This window comes from Triplophysa dalaica, chromosome 7 (assembly GCF_015846415.1).
Source record: "Triplophysa dalaica isolate WHDGS20190420 chromosome 7, ASM1584641v1, whole genome shotgun sequence".
Lineage (NCBI taxonomy): Eukaryota > Metazoa > Chordata > Actinopteri > Cypriniformes > Nemacheilidae > Triplophysa > Triplophysa dalaica.
Genome location: NC_079548.1, coordinates 22,090,979 through 22,116,645, shown reverse-complemented (window position 1 = coordinate 22,116,645; position 25,667 = coordinate 22,090,979). Strand labels below are relative to the sequence as shown.

The window sequence follows — 25,667 nt, the reverse complement described above, 5'->3', positions numbered from 1 at the left end:
CTTATTGAACGAAGGCATCGTCCTGGTTTAAAGTCCCAGTGAAATTAAAAATGACAATTCCTATTTTTTCGTGAAATACTGTAGCGTTTATAGTAAATAGGTAATAGGGTTCATTTTCTTTTTTTAAATCGTGTATCCTCATAATCTTAATTTTAAATTTTTGAAAATGCACTTCCGACCTGAAATGACTATCCATCTCAAATGACATAAATTAGAGGTTTGGCGGGTGTCAGGAAATTTCATCCTACCCGTCAGATTATCCTACCAGGCATGCGCACACCGTTGTTACGTCATTTCTTTGCGCCAAAAATCATTCCACCTGTTTATTTTATACTGCTACGGGAATATGACCGTGTATTTTCGTTGTTAAATCATTCTACATATTATTTAATATCTGTAGTACAATTATGATTGGGTGTTGTGCTGAAAATTAATCTGACATGTTTCTTTTATGCTGGTAGAATAATCTGACAGGGTATTTTCACTGTGAATTTATTTGATGTGTTTATTTAAAATGCTAAGACTACCTGACGGGGTATTTTGCTGTCTAAAATCATCCTAACTTCTTATTTTGTCGATGTAGTTAAGATTATATCCACTAATTTCTCTCATTTGAAATTTACTTTCACTCGGAAATGTGTCAGAATACGGAAGTAAAAACTTTCGCAATTTCCGGTTCACGGGGACTTTAAGCTTAACCTTGTCTGTGAAACTGGGCCATAAAGTTGTAATTCTCCAGAGGGCACTCGACGGCTCATGAACATCTCAGGATGTTTTTCTCTTTCTTTTGGAGGCGTTTTCTGAAGAATAAAAAACATCAAATATTTGTTTGATTATCGGTAAAGCACATAAAATCTGCAAAAGCAGTCTCCATAAAAACAGTTCAACAATTTCCTAGTAACCAAACGACTGACCAGCGTTGAGAAAAGTACTGACCTCATGACATAGGCCTATTGCTTGAAAAACTATATTTGATATGGGTAGCGATACAGAATATAACTTTTAAACCAATGTGCAATAGAAAAATCGGTTATTTATAATTCGGACGTGTCATAAACGACCAGTTAAGGTCATGGCCCGTTAGTCGAGCCCACATTGTCATCAGCTTCATCTTATTCTTCCGTTTAGCTGTTTATTCTGATACATTATCAGGAATCACATCACTTGTGTGCATTAAAGATGGGGCGTGCAAACGTACCGAGATTTTACTTCAGTAACCTAATTTCTGCTATGAAATTTGTAGTAAACTATACTAGCTTAACCCCAATTTACCTTCGTCTCAAACTACAGGAACCGTTCAATACAAATTAGAAGTAATAGAGAGAGAAGAAGATTAATACATATTTCAGAAGTGCAGTAATGTTATTTATTAGAAGGCTATGATATGGGCTCTTTTAAAAAGTTTTATGCTAAGGATGACCATATAAAGAGAGTGTACACGACATGAAAATGACACAAAATTACTTCGAGTGTGTTAAGTGCGCCCTCTATCGACCAACATTGGCTCCAAAATTATTCTCATTCTAAACCTGGAACCAAACACTATTAATAACTACTTTGTAGCTTTCCAAAAAAATAAAACTTCAGAATCAAGTACAAATTAAGTATATTTTAAATGTAAAAAAAAACAGATTTACTGACGTCACTACCTGATGTAAAATTATAATTAACATTTATCTGGAGTACTTTTTATACACAATGCACATTTATTCATAATAAGCCTGTGTTCAAATAAAAATGTGTTTTAATGTCACTTTTGAAAGGAATTTTATGATTTTTTAATAAAATCACTCTTTCAATGCAAGATACTTAAAGTGTCCCTACAGCACACTTAAATGTATTATTAGTTGTACTTCAGCACTATTTCTGCACAATTAAAGTATATTAAGTACAAAATTACTTGGTCCAATTTAGCAGACTTTAAGTGTACCAATTTAGTGTACCACAAACACAATCAAGGTGTATTTTCATTAAGTACATAAGATGTAAATGGATTTGCAGAATACTAAGCATGAAATAAATGTATTTCAAATACATTTTTGTATATTTATTTTTCACTAGGGTGCATTTCATGTATATAAAAAAAACTCTAAAACCAAGTCTTGACCATTAAAATAGCCCATTCAGGGGTCTCAACTAAAGTGTCCTCACTTTACTACACTAGTCCTTACTGCACTGGTCTAAACCTCAAATTGGTTCTTATAAAGACACGCACACATACACAAAAAACAACAAAAACTTATGATCCACGTAAGGCCAGACAGATCTCACTGTAGTTATAATCAGAGCCTGTGGTACAATCATCATTATTGTATTATTATAAGGCCCATCGGCTATCTGCAGGCACTTATGACAGCAGATAACATGACCTGCAACAGATACACACAACCAACAGCACAACCACTGATGCTCCTGTGAGTCAATCGATCATCTGACAGAGACAGACTCCCTTTAAGAAAAATGTACATGTACTGATAAATTGTGACAAAATCAGACATAAGTGAAATCTGAAAGACGATAGATCATGTAATACAATAAAGAACAAATGTAAAATCACGTAATTATATGAAAGGTTTTGTACCATATGACCCGTCTAATTAAGTGAGAATTTTTGTTGTATTTTTAATATAAAATAAATGCTTCATAAAGTATATTTAGCAATTTCATTTGAGCAATTCAATCTGATGGAAACCTATGACTGACAAGTTATAGTATAAAAGAAACAGTACATCTGAAAGTTAACCGAAATGTCAAATCTTGCAGATGTTTATATTTAAACGGATGTATTTTTCTCTATTAGAGATATTTATGAATAATACATGTTTAAATATATTTTTATTTATTATGGAATTATAATTCCAACATAACTATTGCCCAGTCTTACCCATTAGCTTTTAATAGTAACTTTCTTTTTATGATATGCGAATACAATAAAACATAGAGACAAAGAGAAAGTCTGCCAGCGTCATAATGAAAATTACTTATGATGCACTACAGAATAAAAGGAAGATTTATGGTCCTGTCTGTTATATTAAGACAAGAGAAGAGAGCATCATTGATCTGTTTACATCCGGATGGAGCTTCTGCCGTGAGACTCACCGTAAAGCCAATGCCGACTGTAGCAGTGAAGGATCCTCAGATGAATTTCCAAAACTTACCTAACAGAGACATCTTCCCCACTCCAACTAGTTTGATCATATAAGAGAGATCATAAAATATGAGTCACATTAGACTCCAAAAGCTGTTTGTGGAGAAATATTCAAATATGGGGCACCAAGTTGCATTTGTTTTAAAGAGAAATAACGCAAACATTTTTTAAGTCAACCACAGAGTCCACATAAACGTAGGCTATATGAAACATAGGTGTATTTAGATATGGTTAAGACCATATTAAGACCAATTTGTGGCCACTGTGTCTTGTTTTTGTTTTGCCTTTTTTTCGTCATATCAAAAGGATGTGCATTTCTATAACTAGATGCTTTCAAAATCCATTTGTTCTGTTTGAAAATACGATGCGACGAACCCGAAATAATAACTGAGCGTAATAAAGTGCACATTTCTCCATCGCTGCATCTTAAGATGCTCATAGCATGATGGTTGTCCAGCTGAACTGTGATGAATAAATCACATTGAGCTGTGAGGCTGCAGAGACCATCACAGTTGTAAAAACAGATTAGTCACTATGGCACCCGCTATTTGTTTCAAGTGTTTCGGGGGCAGAAAGCAGCTCTCCATCCACTCTCACATCTCTGACACAGAGATCAATCAAATGGATGTAACTAATTGTGTTTGCCAGGGCAACCAGCACTAAAACCGTTTTGAAGACGTTTTTTACGTTTTATAAACGTTTTTTTTACGTTTTATAAACGTTTTTTTACGTTTTATAAACGTTTTTAATACGTTTTAAAAACGGTTTTAACTTCTCATAAATTCTTAGCAACCGGAAGATGCTTAATCGTATAATCACACACATGCTGCGTACCAATTCGCCTACTTATAATATGTCCTTAAAGCATGTACTGATTTTGTTATGGAAAACTATATACATTTCAGTATGGTGGCGTGGCTATCGGACGCAGCTCGACCAAAACTCTCCTGCAAGAGTGAAAACGCTTCAATCTGATGATGACTAAAGTATTGCTGGGCAAAACAGATAAAAACTACATCAAATGTACTATGCACTAATTGATTTTTATTCATACGCATATTGGCATTTGTCCTCGTCTGGGAAACCGATATACTTCCGGTTAGTATAAAACGGTTTAGTATTCCATTTTGGACGATACTAACGTTACCCTTCTAAAATTCATACACTACATGGTTGAGGGCATAGACCATAGTTTAAGTGCATGTGTAGTATGTCATTTGGGACACAACTACAGTGTATAGTATGTCATTTGAGACAGCTTGGGACATACTTACGCGAAACGGAAGTGGCCGTTCCCTAAACGACACTGTGATCTTAAATGACACGAACATCAAAATACAGCTCTTCCCTGCATTAAAGTATTTATTATTTTGTATGTATGGTAACTGCACGCTTAAATGTATTAATTTAGCGTAGCATCTTTCATTTAATTTGATTAACACAGTGTAGCGTCACTAAAACTCCGCCCTCTCGCGGTGAGTTGTGGGTAATATCAGCCGTTAAGTGAACATGGTTACACACTCTGAATTTTCACCGGAAACATACTCATTTCAGCATACTATGATATGGGACATACTAATTCTATTCTCATATACTATTTAGGATGAATATAATGCGTATTGGGGTGCAGCAACACTCTTTAGTACTGGAGCATGTTCATGCTGGAAACGGTTTGCAACGGTGTTCAACAGGGTTTGAGATGTTTTCTCTTGTTTGGTGGGAGTGTCACGAACATCAGCCCAATCAGCAGTAACATGCATATAACCCACGACGTGGTATTAAAGAGACAGCTCGCACAATGGGTCCAAGTAAAAACATTTAAATGTGTCTGCTGCAGCTCTGTATACGCAACAATTGAAGATATTAGAAGAGATGCATTTTGCAGTACTTGACATGTATTTATACTGATTTCATCAGGCTCTGAAAAATTCTTCAAAAAGAACCCAAAGAATGGCCTTCTCAGCTGCCATAGTTCATCTCTTGCGTCATCACAACAGGATGTTCAATCGCACCACCGTTTTGGTTCAAAAAACGTTTTGTTGCCCTGGTAACCTCTCAGAACAACACCATGGGGACATGGTACAAACACACAGAACAAACCATCTCGAACACCCTCGCAACCATCCAAATCCCTCTAGACTATAAAGTTTCAGTACGGTCAGCTCTTCACATCCACTGTTACAAACACACCGCCTCCTATCTACGTCTCACACTTACGGCCCTTTCTAAGCATCCCACAGGGCAGCGTGACATCTCCGTGGGGAGGGAGAGAAGGACGTGGGCGTCATCCAGTCCTGGTTGCCATGGTAATCACATCCTCCTTGAGTCTGGCCAGAGGCTGCAAAAGCAGTTCGATCACAAAAGCAGTTGGATCACATCTATCACCTGTAGGGCAGATGTGAGGTTGTGTTCTGGTTTAGTGTCTCACAATGTTTCTGTCTGTTTTAATGAGATCCAGGAGCTGTCTCGTACCTGCAGAGACTACAAGCATCAGGTTTCTCGGTGACCTGTCCGGGGGTTGCTTTGTAAAATTAGCTGTTGGTGACTTGAATATCTGGTTTTGAGAAGATACACGAATGTACGGAAAAGCAAAACAGTGTATTCGTAAGTGCAGAAGACACAACATCCTGCGTTCATTTCCTTCAGAGGAATGATTTACACAAGGCTCATAGGCTTTCAAACACCATTACTATTTCATACCGGTCTCATCTATGTTTGATATCGCTTAAATCCCTCATCATTCATTCAGGCAAGAAAGGGTGGAAGAAAGCGCACAATGGATGAAACCACACAAGGCAGGTGACGGGGCAGAGAATGCCATTACCATAGTAACACATGCATTTCTGCAGCTGAACCAATAAAAGCTCCCCTTCAGTAGGAGTACAGTATACCGCACTCCTTTTCATTCTGACAGTGATAGAACTGAAACAGTTCTTTTAATTGGAGTATTTCTTTGGTATTATTGTTCTAGCTGATGCGACGAGATAGTGCAAAGCATTATTTTTTACAAGTATCACAACACATTTTAAGGGAAAGCTAAGCATAAGTAAAGGATTTAGTCTTATGAAGATGTCAACAATGATGGAAAATGATATCGATGTCAACAATGATGGAAAATTACTAACCAGCACAAAAGTTAGGTGCACCCAAATTTTCGACCGCATCGCATTTAACATTTAACTGGTTTTACCAGTTCAGTTTTTTTAAATGTCCATATAGGCAAAATTGACTTGTAAATGATTAACAAACATTATCTGGTCAACATAAAGTTCTTTATTTGAAGCACAAATCTACAGGAAAGGTAACTTACTGAAAAAGTGTTGGTTCTTAAATGCGTATGTTACTATACACTATAGATTTCGGACGGATCAGACCTTAACTTGACATTATTCACAAAAAAGTTGTCAATCATTCTTTTCATCTTCTCTCATCATCCGCGGCTACATCCAGTCTGTTTAACTGACGGCCCTAGACTACTCACCTCTCTCTGTCTGACTGCAGCACACGCATTTTCAAACCTACAAACCAGAGGTTGAGCTAGATTTTTTTACCCTAACCCTAATCTGTCATAATCTATTATTAGCTGTCACTATGGTGCAAGGTGACGTTAGGTGGTAATTAGTAGGTTCGTGACATCATCACGCTGTACTTGCGTCTCGGAACTGGTTGTATTTTAATACAGCTAAATGCCCAATAAAGCCGTTGTTGTTTATATTCATTTGTATATTTAATCTTTTAATGTTTAAATATGTGATTAGATCTGGGAAAACCCAATACATGGTGCAAATTGATATATTACAGTTTTTGATATCATATTCAAGCCTTTCCAAATCAGTTTTTATTTTGCTCATATCTTGTGTATGTAACAAAGGTTATATCTGGGGTCGACTGAAGCGCTATGATGTTCAGGAACGGAATTTGGAGAAAAACGTGTTCAGTGATGAATATAAATGCACAAGACTCCAGTTTCACAAGTTAAAGTCACTTTACAGTGGTAAGAGACTTACTTTAATAACAATTTAATAAAAAAAAACATTTCCTAGTGTTGAAATCTATACAAATACTATATAAAACCGTTTTAATAAAACATAAGTAAGGAAAATAGTGCAACGAGAGCTCTGCCATTATCACTATGAAACTAACAAACATTACGGACAACAACTAATAAGCAGTGAAGCAAGTTTTAAGTTGTTTATCATGTGCATAGTGTCTGGACTTTTGATCATAACTTGTATGTTTTGACCTCTGGTACAAACACGTACAGTCATATCTGGCCACGGCCATTCAGAGGGGAGTCCGCCCTTCACTATCTCTGATTGGTTTAGACCATGATATGATAATGTGTGTCTGTTGTTAAATCACAGGGAGACTTTTTTCTGCCTCGAACGGCTCTGATTATTTTTAGTCGCACCGTAGAGGAATAAGGTCCAAATTAGTCGCACTCTAGAGCCCTGAATTATATTGAAAACATAGTAAAAATACTGAATATCAGAAATAAGACACGACACTGTATCTGATTTCACATATTTATTGTGCCATCTGTCGCTGCCCATAAGCCCTAAAAAACAAGCCTCTGGTTCAGTGACCCACACCCATGTGACCTGGTGAGACTGAGAACGGAGAACAAGGCATGAAACAGAAGTTGAAGCAGCTTTCTCAAAGTATCACTTTACAGTCTGACAATATGACTTTAAATAGAAAAATATCATTCATTCATTCATTTTTTTACACCCTCGTTTCATTTTTTTCTTTCCTACCACGAAAGCTTCGCTGAAGCATCTATATGAGAAGAAAAAGGACACTTTTAACCAAAAACAAGGTACTTATGAGCATTAAATCAACCTGAAACAGCCCTGACCAATTATGGGCTACTTTAAATCTACTATAACATAAACAGAACTTGTCACACTAGACGATACATTTTCTTTTAAGACGTTGTCTGTAAAGTGTTTTTAAATGAAGGCATGAAATAAAAAAGCACATACAACACAGAAACAACCATAAAATGTAAGTGGTTAAAAAGTGACATCCAGCTATGACACAATGACATAGAGATGGACATTATAATCCAAATCATGTCTTTTTTCGTTTTCTTTAAGAAACAGTTCACCGAAAAAAGTAAAATTCTGTCCCAACTTACTTCACTTATGAATAAAAAAACACGAAAGCACCGTTTAAGCAGTCCACATGACTTCATGTTCTGAAGCTATACACATTAACTAAGAGGAACAGTTTGATATATCATTTAAAAAAGCAATTATTCATTTTCAAATCTCTTAAATCATATCCACTCTCGCGTATACTCAAAACATAAACGTAAATATGTTTCACGCAGTTTTGATGTCATTGGCAAATAAGAATAGCAGATAATTATGTTTTTGATCACTTGACCTTGATCTGTTTCTCAAACAAAGCTCATTCCGGTTTAAAAGGCTTAGAGTAAGAAAGGTTCATGAAACTTGTACGCTTTATTCTATCTATTCACCAACATCGGTAATATAAAGTAAAGAGCAGCGTGAACATCCTTCAAAAACATTCTTCGTACCACCGAAGAAAAGTCACATGTGACATGAGGTCGAGTAAATGACAGAGTTTCTCTTGTGTGGTGAACTATCCCTCAACACAGATCTCAGAACAGCAGCTAGTGGACTGATGGCATTAGTAACACCAGATAGAGCAAAAAACTGCTCAGAGCTGAAAACAAAACTTGACGGAAGACCAGGGTTTAGTGTGGAATACTATAATAGGCAATGATGACGTATGGATGATAAATAGATCTGACTGATATTCAGCAGGGTGAGTTCAGGCAGTCTTAAATAATAAAATCCTTGTCCTCTAACATCGGCATCACTGCTTACAGTCACCGCATGACTAAGAGTTGAAAAAAGTGTTGGACGGCCTCGGTTGTAATTAGTTAACTTCTGTATCCATTCCATGCAATTTTGTATCTCTGAGCAGCATTTGATGTCGCAAGTGATCCGTCAGTTGGCTGAAATCCATGATTCCACAATCCGCCATTCTCTTCTTAAATGCAGCCAATAAGAAGTGAGCTTGCCTTACAGTAAAGTGCACTTCATCTGCTTCTGAAGTTTTGATATCAATGCTTCAAAATAAGCACAGCGATACAGCCGGAGAACTGTATCAGCACCTGACCTCAAACCGTTTCAGCTAAGACGTTAGGCCAGTGTTTCACGGAGAAAAAATGTGCACTGTTATCGTAACAAAGAACAAACGTGTAAAATTGTTGAGCTTCGGGTCTTTACAAACCCTCTCCTTAACCTCTGTGCTAATAAGACTCTTTGTAACAACACATGTTGTTGACATCTGAACATTGATTTATAAAAACAAGACTCGTACAACGTCTGGGTGTCTTCTTGTGCAAAATTTCTGAACCCTCATCAGAAGGTGCCTTGACTAGTAAAGCGGTGGTCCCGAAGACCTCCACCGGTAAACATCTCGCAGACTGTCCTTCACCCATCTTCCCGGGTGTTCAAGGTCTGGGGGCTACCTAATACGCCCGCTGCTTTTGACCGCTCCCAGTTCAGATTTGGGGTCGGGGGACAGCGAGCTCCAGGAGGTCTTGGTGCAGAGTCCTATTGTGGGACAGGACGAGGTTTTCTCGGAGCATACGTCTCCGCTGACCCAGAAGGCTCCCACAGAGCTGTCCACCCAGGCCTCCAGTGGCTTCCCAACCAGGCTGGCTTTCTTCTGAGCCTCCTGCAGGGCGGGCTCGCTGGGGGGTAGCTTCAAGATGCGAGAGAGCTGCTGAAAGCTTTGCTCCAGGTACACGTTACCCGGAGGACCCGCGTGAACCCAGCCGTGGTCTTCTGAAAAGAAAATAGCATGTGAATATTTATTCGCCAAAAAATTTAGATTGGAATCCAAGTCCACTCGACGCCTCACCTGCGCGGAGGGGCTCACGTCCCTTGAAGGCCAATGGCATGACCAGAAACCGAGCCTCCGCTACACGTTCCCACTGACGCAGCACACGTACGGTCCACACTCCAGGCCTGAGGGGGCGCTGAAGAGGCGGCTTGTACTGCGTGAACTCTGCTTCTACATCTATGCTGATGTCATAGGAGGCCGCCACTATGTGTGCTGGGTCGATCCACACTATGGTGGCTGTAAGGTTGGGTCCACGAGCCCACTTCTGTACTGCCACCGGCTCATCCAGAGGTCCCATCACGCTGCCAAAGTTACGGAAGATTCGCTCCTTTGGGTCCCACTCGGTTCCCACCTAAACAACAACCAACAACTATGAACTTTGATCTCACTTTCCTATTATCTTATTCTACCTTATCTCGGTTTCTCACCTCGAGCTGTTTGAGTCGCTCAAACTCATGAAGGTTGTGTTCCAGCTGCAGTGTTGCCTGGGGAACAGCCCACACCTCCAGAGTCTCCCGTGACATGCTCGCCACATTCTGCACCTCCTGCCTAACCAGGTAACCTTGGAAACGCTCGTCATAAAAATACAAGTGCACTGATATGGGGTAGCCAATGGGCTCAAACCTGAGGGGGCAAAAAAATATTGAAGAGTTCTTATGAAAAAGAAAACGCGTGGAAAAGAAGGACAGAGAAACAGATTAGGAGACAGATAAATAGACAGCAGAAAAATGACAGATGGAGAGATGGGTAGTGACCTGCAGGTGTCAGTAGTGCTTTGAGTGCTCTCTTGTCTACGGAGGCCCAGTCTAAAGAAGGAGGAGTACGCGGTGAGGGCCACATCATTGAGTGATGAAACCCCATCGGCCTGTTCAAACAGACTCTCCCAGTACGCCTTCAGTGCCAAAGTGCCCGGTGGGAACTGCCCATAAAGATGTGAGTCCAAGATCTCAATGGCCTCCTGATTCACAGTGGATTCAAACTTGCGGGCAAAGAATGTGGGCCGTGTCAGCTGCTGTAGAGTGAGATGACAGGGATCAGTCTCTATAAACACTAACAGGTGGTTAACAGCACAGACAACATTTTATATCACATTCATAAAATGTCACGTCCATAACGCTGCAATTGCCCACATGTAGAAAATAGGATTGTTTAATGTTGTTCATTTATGTGTTTCCGCCTTCTATTGGTCCCACATCCACTAATCGCACATCTTCACGTGATAAAACACGAGTTAGTCAAAACGGAAGCTGTGCCTGTCGGCTGGAAATTAGCGCTCACCTGTATTCTGATGAGGTCGGCAGGTTTAAAGTCATTGGGTGAACAGCCGCACCAGTCCACTATGTGCTTATACTGACACTTACAGCCCAGCTTCCTGTTCCAGTTGGTCACACGCAGGTTGTTGTCCACCAAAGTCTCACACATATGGCTGTTTCCCAGTACGGAGTGAAAGAAAGACTGAGAAACAGAAAGAATATACCCTCAGACCTACTGCTGTGCCAACAAAACAAACATGGGACAGATAGTGACACAGAAATCATTTTTGTTTTAAATAACCTTATAGAATGAAGCTTTAAAACCTTATATTGTTTATGCAAACTGCTCTTGCTCTGTATCAGAATACATCAAATGATTTGATTTGACAACAACAAGTAAATGTCCGCTGTCAGCAGAAGAACATCAGAAGTGTTTTTGAGGATGTGATTTGAGGATCAGGCAGTACCTCAGCGGGCAGAAGGGCATAGGTGTAAAACTGCTTGAGTCCCGTCACCAGCTCGTCCTGAGAGTTCACCACATACTCCACAAATTTCCGTGTGAGGGCAAACCAGTCTGAGCCTCCGGACACCTCCAGCCCCTCGGGGATGGTGCGCTCGCCCAGACGCCACATGTGGTTGTCACATTCGTGGAATAGTCTGTCCAAACCCTGCTTCTTAATAAACCTACATGAGAGAAGATACCAAAGTCACTATAAAAATAAATCATTACAGGTCCAAAAATGCGATTTATACAGACATTATTGTTGAGCATTAGATGGAAAAAGTAAAATAAAGTTGAATTTCAAAAGCAAATCGTTTGCAAAACACTTCAACTGTGATGTCTTTAACAGAATAATGATGAAATGAATGTTTCAGGTGAAGAAGCCACTTCAAATGTGTACTGTTGTTGGGTTTCTATACAGGGTTGAGAAACACTGCAGAGTGGAGACATGCAGCAAGTCATGTTGTAAAAATGGGAAATTACATCATAGAAAACATTGTTGCAGACCTTTATCGTGTGTCTTGTTTGAAAACGACAATAAATTATTTTTGTGTATTTTAGTTACACTGGACATACCTAAAGTTTTAGTAAAAGATTAGATTATTATTTTTGTCCAATCTGTTATTAACGTTCTTAACATGTAAGGTTTCTTTTACAGTGAAAACATTCAAAGGCTTACCTTGCGTTTTCTCTGCCATGCGACTTAAGGAAGTTCTTGTTGCGGTTTTGGGAGAGAAATGCTACAAGCTCATCGTTGGTCCTGTTTTACAACGATAGAGCAGAAGGAAAACGAAAGATAAAAAAAGGGATTATGTCATAAATATGAACACGTCTTCTGGCAGGAATTAAGTGCTGCTGACAGGATTTGGTTGACATTAACGTCTGCGTGTGCATCGGGCCCTATACAGCGCTTTGCCTGTTTTAGCTTGCTTTAAAAGAAGGAAAAGCTCAGACAGCTGCAGGGATAAACTTGTAAAGCTCTGATGCGTTACGGAAATCCACCCAGACCAGACTGCAGAGAAATAGGAATGCTTTCTTGCTCTCAGTTATAAAGTCTTATCTAGTTTAATATGAGGATATCTAAGAGAGATTAACCAATGTATCGGTTGCAGAAATTAATCTTTTTTATTTATCAATTTATAACCATTGGCACATCAGTAATAGCAGGAAAAGCCTGATATAACAAACTGATAGTTTATTAACGTAAAATATCTGTACAAAATATATACGTGTCGTGACATACGAGCCTAACAACCTCAATGGATTTGCATAATTTAATGCCAAGAGCTCAAATTAGCGAGCAAGTGCCAAATTTTAAGAAACGTTTTTGTCCATCATCAAACATCATTACATGAGAAATTGTCGATGTTGTGATTTGTACCCATGTTTCACTTATCTCTTGCACCATATTATGAATTAATCTGCATAACTAAACAAATAATAAATAACTGCTGACAAAACAACAAACATAGTAACGTTCAAAATATGAAATTTTGTTGTGCAAAAATATACAAGATATTGCTCTGCTGACCTGGTGGGGAAGTCAGTGCCACTGAGATTGATGAAGAAATCCCATTTCCAGTCCAACATGGACAGAAGATCTTGCATGCTGCGCAAATACGCCTTCAGCAGACTGGCCCCGCCCCAGATGGTGACCATGCGCCAGGGCGTGGCTCTTACATTGGGGTAGAGCTCAGCCATGCGCAACACCTCACGATGCATGTAGTTTGACCGCTGCGGGTGAAAATATAATATAACTTTATTAACTTCAAATATTCACCTTGATGCACAAAGCAGTTTATCCAAAAGGACGTTTATGCCATTACGCATTGCATGACTTATTTAGCTGCCTGTGGCTTTTTAAAAAGTATTATCGCTATATTAGAAACAACAGTTATAATGGCCATTAGGGAGGGAATTTGTTCCGGACCCGCAAAAAGCCACTCACATACAGCAACGAAACGTGCACAAACCAGTGTTGCAGTGACTTCTTTTATCAGGTAAAGTGCGTAGATAAACCATAGCATTTAGCCCCGGCGGTAAAATTTTGCCCCTGCGGTAGGAAAAGCTGACAGGATAGGACATTTTGAACACCAGTACAGTCAGCGACCGTCAGAAAACATCAGCACTTTTAACTGACCAAACAAAACAGCGTTTCCAAAATTCAGTCAAGGTTACTGACTGGGCATATGAACATGAACGTTCACGCTAAAGCCTACATCGCATGATAATGTTATAACGTGTATTTTCCATTATTATCAATTATCGTCGATTATCTGTTTGTTGTAATCGACATCATGCTATTTTTGAGACATGGGATATATACGATAACATCGTCACATCGCCCAGCTCTAATGGCCGTGCCAGTCAATCTTCAAAAACACATTCAATTTCAAAAACACAATTTAACTTTACCGCAGCAATACATTTTAAGTCTGAAAAATGTATTGAGTTATGAGATTTGGAATACAGTGTTTGAGATATATGAATGACATGGTTCTTTTATACCTATTTGGAGCTCGACAAGGTCACCATGAACTGTGATTGTGTAAAAACCGCAACATTGATATGAGGGTGAGTACATCATGACAGAACTGTAATATAGTCGCTCTGATTCTGAAGCTCCTCTAGCTGTCATAACACTTTCCTCGGCTGCTGGGACAGGAATTTAGTTTCGCTCGGAGGAGTTTCCTTTTAGAATGCTAGAACAGGAACGTGAAATAACTAAAAAATGAAACTAAATCATGTCAGGGTGTGAGAAAGCCACTCTTCCAGTAACACAGGCTCGGTTGACCCACAACGTTTCATTCTCACATTGACTGTCCCAACTGCCAATACGATTCTCTTGAACACTTTAAAATGTATACCATTAGTTACATTTTGGGATTTTTCTGCTTTTATTTGGCAGGACAGTAGAGTATATACAGGAAGTGACAATGCAAAGCGGGAAACAGGATGAGGACCAGAGGTCCATTTGATGCTGGTTCAACTTGTTCAATGACTCTGTTTGTGGTAAGTGCGATACGATGACACACAAAAAAAGCTGGCGGGCATTAACTTACCTTGTCTACATGGATGTAGTAAAAGTGGTTTTTGTGATAGATGGCTTTGAGTAGACGTTTCAGCTGTCGAACCGCTCGGCCATGAACCACTAGCACAAAAACGACCCTGACCGGGTTCTCCACCTTTGAGAGATCTGTGTCTGTGAAATCCACATGTTGGACAGCACTGGAGATTACTAAAGACAAAACAGACATATGGCATTGTAGTTATAAAGCAGGTCAGCATTCAAAAGACTTGATAAAGAAACAAACATTACACTTTACCATGTTGTGGACAAAACTGAGGCAAAAACTGTGGCATCAGCTGTCCCGCTTGGTGCTGGCATACAATGTTGGCGATCTCTTGTCTGCACTGTCGAGAAACCGCACGGTGGAGGGCAGACAGGGCGTCTTTGCCAGAGATCTCACATTTGGGTACAAAGTCACTACTTGGAACTTGAGGAGCCCCCTCAACGCTGCCCGCTTCTCCTGGCGCCACCAGGTGGATTTTGGCCATTTCTCCCGCCCGTGTCTCACTGAAGTTACGGCTGCTAGAGGGATCGTAATGGGCCACTTTTTCAACTCCTTCGTCTGGCCTGTTGACACTCTTGTCTTTCAAAGAGGACTTGTTTTTTAGTCTAGACCCCCTCCTGATGATGCTGGTCACGGCAGGCCGATGCAAGCTCGCCGTCCTTGGCCCGCGGTTCGCCCCGGACAAGGCGTTTTGCCTGTCGAAGACTGCGGGGTCCATCTTCTGGTCCTGTCCATTGTGGTCAGGCAACTTGGAGCGCCTGTGTTTCCGCTGAGAGACAAACCAAACAAAACAAAATAAGTCAGACGCTTCATACCAAATTCCTCCAAAGCATCATGATTTAACAACTCGATGACGCTGTGGGGAGCCCAAAGGCTTGTGTTTGCTTTGTTTCCCATTTTTGTTGTTTGCTCAGGTCCTGTCGGAGCTTTTTTTAGCAGAGTCACCTAGTTTAGTGGCGGGACTATGGAGGAGGCAGCCACTTGTAATGAAAAATGGGAATCGCAGAGGGAGGTTTAAGAGAGAAACAAATATGGAAACAAATGTACAGCCATAATCTTAAAGCACAAATGGCCTCCACAGGGGTTTAACAGAGAGCATAACAAAACCTGTCCTTAAAACTGACAGATTTCATTTTCTAGTCCTTAAAAATAGATATGTGTGTATTACACCAGTCAAAACAAGAGACAAACACACATTTACAATATATGTGTAATTAGAGATGCAGAGCGAGGCGCATGTATAAGGCATTAGACAATAACGGCTCACCACAGTCTTATTTGTTTTGCCATAGTTTCAAAACAAACTGAACGTTTTTTAACACTTTTCATAATAACATAACGATGACGTTGTTTGAGGCTTTGTTTCTGGATCTGATTCAGCAATGCATGCATCTGTCACTTAATCAGACCTCCACGTCACGTGCTCACACACACACATGCACACACAGTGGTTAGTTTTTTTTTTTAGCATCATTTTGGATAAACCATAACTGTACGTAAATGTAAACTTTCTAAGTCTTTTCCATTCAGTGAGCGAGAGAAGCATCCCATTTATTATAACCAAACAGCAGTTTGTTAATTGTAACTGAATGAATGAATGAATCAATGAATGAATGAATCAATGATTACAAAACAGCGTTTACAAGCACCTGTCATTGTTACTGACTAGACACAAGATTATAAACATGTGTCTGTAATTATTATTTTATGTCTGACATCAAAAACATTAAATATGTAAAGGACTTCAACTTTATTGGGTATTCAGTTGAGTAAGTTCAGAGAGTAAACGCATGTACATAGCGATGATGTCACAATCACAAACATGGTAAATAGCACGTAACATCACCTTGCACCACAGTGACGGATATAAATAGATTATGAAAGATTTTTTACGAGCCTGTCCAAGAAAAAGTCTACCGCAAACTCTGCATATGCTAGCGTGTTTTCATTTCTTTTTGTTGCTCTACAGCACAACTTTCTGCGTTTGCATTGAAGCAGTAAAGAAGAATAGATTTTCCATTTGCAGCGTTAAGCAAAGTTAGCGGGCATAACAAGGTCTTTTTTTAAGAAAATGGTTTTGGATCTGTACATGGATTCAAGTACTCGCCAAATATTTTTGTGGTATCGGTGCCATTTCCCATACTAGTATAGTATATGTATTGAAACAACCCTATTTGTAATGCGGTAAAAACAGTAAAAGTACAAAACTGAAATAACATATATGACACAGATCACATGCTGGCAGCTCAACCAATAGAATTAAAGAGATGTCTATTGCAAAAAAAACACTCACCATACTTCTACAAAATTTTAATCCCATGATATAACATTAACAGTTTAACACAGATCACATGACTTCATCCAGGATACTTCTGAGCTGCACACATCTTAACGCAATGTAAAGTGAGAGGGTGTGTCAATTAATAACAATGTGAAAATAAGATCAAAACAGGCAAGGGCAGCATTCACTAATAGCCCCAATACAGTCTGAGTGCCAGAATTCAATTTCAGTTTGGAACTTGGCATCCACCCCAGTAGTGAGGCTGCTTGAAGCCAAATAAAGAGACTTCTATTAAAGGAGAGTTCCGGAGTCCAGTCATTGATGGATTGTACATATTTTTGCTAATGATGCCCTCTCAGTCTCAAAAGTAAAATATGCTTGACACCAGCTTTGTTCAAGGGTCAGATCGGTAAATGTTTTGAAAGCGGTAGAGGCGGTTAAATGACCGTTTCACACCACTGCAGTGAACACTGGGGTGACTCGCTAATAACCAATGGATCTGATCAAAAACCTAACATGTTTCCTTTCTGACGCTAAGACAGGATCCTAAAATAGAGTGATCGATTACAGATGAATAAGTCGAAAAAGAAGAAGCTTCAAGGAACACTCCACTTTTTTCGCCTGCTGGGGCCATGTTATGGCAGCAAACTTCCTTGATTATTATGCCGGAATGGGAGTTTAGTTCCTAATCATATCGGCCTAGAAAATCGCAACTTTTCATTTTCTGCCCGTCTTACCACACGATATAAGTACAGAAGAATCAAGTTTTAAATGGGAAAAATATTTAAACTAATTGGATTCAATGATCTATGCTAAGCTATGCTAAAAGTTCTATTGCCAGACCAGGAGATCGGGTGAATAAATTCAAAAACGGTACAACTCAACTTACTAACTCTGGGGGAGTTGGAAAAATAGCCTTTTTCCCAAAAAAGTGGTTTGTTTCTTTAAAAATATGCATCTTGTTCGGTGGTAGGACAAAAACAGCTCAAGCCAACCCTGACAGTGGCCATTGTGGTTCTGGAAATATGTAACTAGCAAAGGGAGAAATAATACAAGTATTTCCACCACTTCCTGCTGCCACACAACAGTCTTTGCCAGGCCTAAAAACAAATGGATTGTGTAAACAAGAGGCCCACTGAACAACAAGCAGCCCGAGACCAGAATCAGATGATGCAGCACCGGTGGCTGTTATAAAATCAAATATGCTCCCTAGCATTTTATGTAGGGATGCAAGATAAATTATCGGCCGCATCGGCATGTATCGGCTTGTCATGATTCTGTCCCATCTTGTGATGTTTTTCTTGATCTAGAGGCAGGATCATGACAGAACCTCATGTTTTATGTGGAGAGAGACAGTTTTGACACTTATGGTTTGCCATACTCTCTATCCAGTCTTGTCATTGTTCCTGCCCTCTTGTTTCATTATTAGTGCTCGTTATGATTTCATGCCCCACACCTGCCCTCTCCTGATTTAGTTACCTTTATATATGCCCTTGTGTTTTCTGTCCTGTGCTGGTACATTGTTGGTGTCATTGTGGTGAGTTCCTGTGCTTTAGATAGTCTGGTTTATTGTGGTTAAATGACATGTGTTGTAATTATTCTAGTTAAGTTAGTCCTTGTTGCCATGTTTTGTTATGTTACCCCTTGTGGGTGTTTGTTTTGTATTTATATTTTATCAAATGTCTTGTAAACCCCTTAATACCCGCTGTCTGCTTTTCCTCACCACCCATGTTCATGACATCGGCTATAATATATCAGCCTAAATTTTATTATTATATATTATAGCCGATAAATCATAAATATTTCCTTTGGATAAACTACTTCATCTGCACGCTGCTCACACTTAAAATACAGTACAGTGCCGTCTTTCTGTCGTGATCATTCACTTGCTGCTTTTGTTGATGTAGTTGCAGTATGTACAGGGTTTAGGAATATGTAAATTATATGATCAAAAGCATATTGTTCAGACTGATTGCTGAATGCTTTTCTGTCTTGAGACCTGTTAGACATGTGGCTATTAAGAAAATGTATCTGGGTTGCTCTTGAAGAACATTTCAAATTAGTTTATAAAAAATGATACCAGAAAGGAATCGTTAACAAGCATAAAGTAGACATGATTTTTAAAGGGGGAAAAAAGAGAACCAATGGTTATTTTGTTTTCCGCATAATGATTTCAAATAAAAGTTGTCCAGTTTTTGCCTTTTTTTTTCAGTCAGGGAATTTTATATTAATATTGAGATCTTATGTATCGCCCAATATATCGGTTATCGGCTTCCGATGTTAAAGAATTATCGGTTAACGGCCAAAATTTAAATATCGGTGAAACCCTAATTTTAAGCAAATACCCTTGAAGGCTTTTCATAGAGGACAATATGATGATGGCAAATGATGGCAAAAGAATCTATTCCTGAGAATTAAAAACCCTATAATGCATTGCAACACACAGTATAATTATAGAATATTAATATAACAGTGTTTTTGAAACTGTGGGGCTTGATGATGTTACAATAATTAACGTATTTGTGACGTCATCACATAGTCTGCCAAATTGTAAAGCCAAAAGTGAATGAATAAAGTTATTGGCTTGGAAAAAGGGAGTCGACTCTGAATTATGCAGATGAGTGGTGCTATAATCCGATTCCCGAAACGCCACAGATTTACATCACAACATATAGTCCCTGCCTACGTTTTGCTAGGACTCCCCGCGAAAACTTCACTCTTCTCCCCCAAATACTGTAGCTCATGAGTCTCATTCGCAGTAGACCAATCACAGCAGACTAGACCATCTGACCAATCAGATCAGATTAGGCTAGCGGAAAGGTGGGGAATAGACTGATGAAGAAAGGTAAGAAAAACGGCCTATTATAAAAAAAACATAGTCATTGTATGTACATAAACTTGTTTTTGGACACTACATAAACCAAAATAGGATGTTAAATAGGACACAATTTTTGTTGCCGCAAAACATCTTTAATCCATTTAACTACAGTACACACGGAGCACTGCGTTTCCCCACAGACCGTTATTACCAACGCACAGTCCGCTAAACTCTATACATGTTACAGGGCTCTCAAGTCTCACGCATTCACCGTGAGACACATGCACTTTAGTCTGTTCACACGTATTTCTCAAGCTGATAAATAAGTGATAGCTTATTGAAATGGTGAACTGCTGTTTTACTTAGTTTTAGTCTATTTAGTATTTTGCGAGTAAAACTTGATGTCCGGCTGCATTGAGTCCATAAAAGTAAATTCATACTAGTGGATGCCGAATCCTGTTATTTACACCTGCCATCTGCCCCGTGTGAGTGTCTGAGTGAATGAACTGCACAGTTTAATGTGCTACACACGTGATGCTCATGAATTTGTCTGCGCTTTAAGAGGAAATGAACTGTATCTGTAGAGTTGCTCTGAGAGTATATTTCACCAACATTTTAATGTTTGAGTGAAGAAACAGACATAATAAAAAATAAGCATCTTCCTACAACTTGCCAAAATAAAAGCTCGCTTAATAGTAAAAAAAAAAACTAAAAGAGATACACTAAACGCATCATGCATAAGCTGAAGATATTTTCTTGCCTTTGAAATTATCTTTTCTATTTTTATTAATGTTTCTTATTTATACATTTGTATTATGTTGCGTTTTGAATGTTATATGGCAATGTTATGTATTAAATGGGTTAACTTTTCTCAGATATTAATGTATGAAATTTCAGCAATAAATATTTAAATAAAAAGAATACAAATTAGTGGTTCATTTTAAGAGACCCGTCTTATTTTCAATGGTATATTTAGTATTGCTCTTTACTAAAGAAAAATGACTTATTATCCGAATTCCCCGATTTATCGATGGAAAAATCAGTAGAAAACTTGATTACTAAAATAATCGATAGCTGCAGCCTTAGTATTGCATAAGGTTTACCAGCAGAGAAGGCAACATAAACTACAGCTGTCTGCATAGTACAGTACCTTCCACCAGTAACACAGTTAAAGGATAAAAATAAAAATGAGAAAGACCTCCTGACAGTTGAGATGCTTGAGGAGTTGTTGTCAATTTGTTGGGTGTAGCACGGGTCACGCTGACGTCACATGACCTGAATCAGTTCGTGCCTTCAGTCTCCGAGACAATACGCAGCAAAATCAATGGCCTCTTTCATCACACCGAGACCGAGACAGGTCAAAGCGGTATGCGCTGTGCTGAGATTGTGGAGTATTTCGCACATCTCTTGTATAGTGCAGAAACTCCACGAGTAGCTCAACGTTTAACTAGTTGGGCAGAAAAATAGACCTCGATGTAGGCACCTGTTCTTCCCACCAATAATAATCCCGGAGTCTCATCCAAAAAGGGGCGAAATAAATACAGCTTAATTCATTCCATTACTCAAAGAGAGCTCAACAACCGTCAATTCTGTAGCATTCTTATTCTTTGATGGATGACAAATGTCCCTCCAGTTTCTAATTTGGCGATTCTAAGGACAACCACTGCCACGAGGAGACCCTCAGGACACCCTGACAGGCACACATGCTGGGCTGTACACTAGCTACTGAAACGAAATACTTATTTTTAAATCAATCTATGCAGCGTATCCGAATGATTGGGACACATTTTACGGCATATAATCTGCAGTGTGGTGCCCAACAGCATGTCCATCTACAGGGATGAGTGAAAGAGATGCATGGAGGAGTGCCACGTTCCCATGAGGACCAATTAGGACAGGAAATGCAAGAAAGCATTCAAGCAAACATGTGCAACATGCCAGAGCGGGTTTCTCGGGAGCTCTTCAGGATTGCGGATATGGTAACATATTATGAATTGTAAAGTATTTTTCTCTGGTGATAGAAAATTTACCAAAACGGTGACTAATGTGTTGACTTGAATGTCTTTTTATTGGCCTGTGAGTATTCTAATAGTATTTTAACATTTAAAATGCAGAAAGATTTATTTAAAAATGCAATTTATTTAGTACCTTGTAACTGCATTATTTAAAGCAGCTATCCACGATAATTTTGGGGTAGTTGAAATAATCAAAAATCATTTGTTGAGTAAATACATAGACAGATCAGTGTTCAAATGATTGTCTTATCTTACCCTGATTCACAATGGTAAGCTTATAATAATGATTTATAATTTGCCCTATCGGGTCGCATCTTGCACGGAAATTTCATTTGGGAGAGTACCTCTTCGCGTCATTACATCATGTCCGTATACATAAAGAAGGAACCGGCTAGTTTATCACGTCTGTGTGGATGTCTTTGTTTCATGTAGTCAGAACAGAAAACAGCAGATTTTGTATGTGTTCAGACGACATGTTTCACATATATTAAGGGGTATTTTCCATGTTAATTCAAGTTTTTCTCTACATCAAGCGTGATGCGATTTCAAACACTACAATTGATTCTATATTAGTGATGTTTTTAAACCTTTCGCGTTGTATCTGGTATACACAGTCACATGTTACTGTCACTTAAAGGTGTGAGTGACTACACTCAAATAAGTGAGCCTAAAATATGCTTTTAATGTTATAGCCTCATGAAAACATTTGCGGCCTTTTCATCAACATACACAATAAAGCTATGAAGGCAATTACATTATTTACACTTATTATATAAATTCAAATTGTGCTTGTTAATCCAATGATGAGCAAAATTATTTATTGAATAGTTCTAGTATTGTATGCAATGTTTAAGTCATCAGAACATATTTTTTCCATAAATAAATATAATTTATTCAATTAATTTTTTTATTTTGTTGTTTTTACAATGCGTTTTCTTTCCAAGCAGCTTTACATGATAAAAGACAAAAAAAACACAGAAAGAGACACAATACAGTGCGGTGCAATAAATAAAGCAATGGTGGTTTACAAAATGTTCACAGAATTCTGCTGGGTGCTCTCTTCGTTCTTTTGTTATTATTAATATAAGTGTTATGATTAAGATTTCTCAGTCAGAATTAAAATATTTCAAATGTTTCAGAGCCTGTGTTCTTAATTTTTATATAAAGTTTTTACACTATATATATATATCGGTTCAAAATATCGGTTAGTGGTCTAATTTACATGGAAATAATCGGTATTGGTATCGGCCCTAAAAACGCATATCGGTTGACCTCTATATGAAATGTTATATTGACGCCTAAATATAAAATTATGACATTCTTCTTTGTTAATTTACTTTGAATTAAAAAATAATAAATAAGAAAAAGAAGTCTGTCTACTTTGTTTTTCCCACAGCCTTAACAGCAGCACACCATTCATATGATTCACTGTCATCATCTCATTTGTACTTATTTGTACATTTTGACATTGCATTTACTGACTTACACTGTTAACTGTAGGAAAGGTTCTGCTTGAGACTGTTCCTTCATTCATAGAGGAGGCAGCGAATCATTCACTGCAGGATGACAGTGAAATTCTGCAAGCTCCCGTTAAATGCTGAGACTGAGAGCAGGAATCCAGACATGACAGCACATTCCTGATACCCGTTGTAACTCGTAACCCTTTTCCAAATGCATTCACATTAATATATAGCCTTTAAAGGAGTAGTTTACTTCACAATAAGTACCCCTTGACTTTCCATAGTAGGAATTAAAAAACACCATGGAAATTCATTGTGGACTTATTTTGAAGTGAACTACTCATTTGAGCAGTGGGCAGTTATTAATATACCTATTACTTATTCAGTTAGGATTTTAATCCAAACAGTCCTCCAAATAGTTCATTCTGGAGTAACCTGAGGTTAATTGATGAAGGGCCCCATAATAATAGTTTATGAATGAACCCCGGTAGGGTTTACATCAACCTAGATTACATCATTAGTAACTAATAATGCAGTTTTATAGTGACAGTTGAGCATATTCTGTCTAATGCAGAATAACATGTTGTTACTTTCTAAGCATCAATATAAAGCCCTCAAGGGCTATAAATACAGAATGTTCAATATGTGAACATCACAGGGCCAGGTTTATAAAATAATAAATGGACTCAGTTAAAGACAATGGCTCAAAACTTAGCCCAGCTGCACATCTAGACACCAGCTGTGAGATTCATAAGCATGTTCAAGTGGACAACATACATTTTAACACATTTATTAAAGTGATACTTCACCCGAAAATGAAAATTCTGTCATCATTTACTCACCTTCGAGTTGTTCCATATCTGTATACGTTTCTTTGTTCTGATGAACACAGAAAAAGATATGGAAGAATGCATAACCAAACAGATCTTGCCCTCATTGACTCCCATAGTAGGGGAAAACTATTTATCATTTTATTTGTTCTGTTGTACACAAAAAAAGACATGTGGAAGAATGTAGGAGAGCAAACAGTTCTGGGGCACTATTCACTACCATTGTATCTGTCTGGTTATACGCATTCTTCCAAATATCTTTCTCTGTGTTCATCAGAACAAAGACATTTATGCAGATTTAAAACAACTCGTAGGTGAGTAAACGATGACAGAATGTTCATTTTAGGATTGTTGAGCTGCCTACCAGGAGGACAGCTGTTTGCCAGCTCAGCAGGTTGTGTCTACGCTGCTGTCTGTGTAGGGGATGCACTAGGTTGTGATCTATGCTTCCGAAATTGCTAAAACTACGATGTTAAAAACATCTGTCTCGAATGCAGCGGACTAACTTAGGTTTGGAAACAGAAAAGTCCAAATAGCTGTATAGGCAACTCACTGCGTACCTCTACAAATACTGAAAATGCTGTGTATACGTAGACAGATCGGTAAGTTTTGACATTACGGTTGACGTACAGCAGAGCGAAGTCAGTCAAGTCATTTAAAAGCCAACGCCGGGCAAAACAAATCACCCTGAATGATTATCTCCACAGCATTTAAATATAAGAAACACAAACTGGGTTTTTAAAATAAAATCATTTCCGATGACATTTAATTCTATACCTTTAAAACAGCGTATTGCTAAATGAACAGTCTACCTAACGAGACTGACTGAGGGCTTTAGCTTAGCTTAGCATGCTACCGTAAACCCTCAGATCGAACGGCGAATCACACTTGCCCTGAGTAAACAGCGCTTACCTCCGCCTCCCCTTCTTCCAGACTCCGCAGACTCCATACAACCAGCCCTTGGATCAGCAATATCGTTAAACCAGCCGCGATTACGAGTTTATACCGTCTGAGGAGCTTCTGTACACGGGCGCTCGCGACCATCTTTCCTTATCCCAGCGAATTGCGTTTAGTTGCGAGTCGAGTCAACCGAGAGTGATACACCAATGAGACTCGACTCACTGAATCATACCGTGAACCTGTTAACATCCGTTGAAATAGACTTGTGATTCTGATTCAAAGGAATCGGGGCATCTGAGTCCACTTTCAGAGATGAAAGGTGACTGCGTGATTACGTGAAAACATCAACAAATGACAAATAGAAGGTAAAACACACAACTACCGAATAAAATGATTTTAAAAGGCAAAATATATTAATTCATAGCATTGCTACACTTGTTACAGTTTGTGATATCCCAATCATTAGATATCCTTACCAACAGGTAGTTTTCTTTTCTGCTT

At 38.7% G+C, this 25,667-nt stretch overlaps 1 protein-coding gene across 2 annotated transcripts; it reads right to left on the bottom strand.

The window, feature by feature from the left end:
• Positions 1-7,660: 7,660 nt before the first annotated feature.
• xylt2 (xylosyltransferase II) lies at positions 7,661-25,412 on the bottom strand. 2 transcript variants are annotated; one of them, XM_056753604.1, is made up of 11 exons: positions 25,179-25,412; positions 15,115-15,631; positions 14,851-15,026; positions 13,320-13,522; positions 12,468-12,548; positions 11,754-11,970; positions 11,312-11,488; positions 10,789-11,045; positions 10,462-10,657; positions 10,052-10,385; positions 7,661-9,972 (listed from the first exon to the last, which is right to left on the bottom strand). In XM_056753604.1, exons 1-11 carry the CDS (start codon positions 25,308-25,310, stop codon positions 9,653-9,655), a joined length of 2,610 nt encoding a protein of 869 aa, XP_056609582.1. In that variant the 5' UTR covers positions 25,311-25,412; the 3' UTR covers positions 7,661-9,652. The 2 variants fall into 2 exon arrangements, with proteins under 2 accessions (XP_056609582.1, XP_056609581.1); XM_056753603.1 differs by having other exon boundaries at positions 7,661-9,975; positions 25,179-25,391.
• Positions 25,413-25,667: the final 255 nt, after the last annotated feature.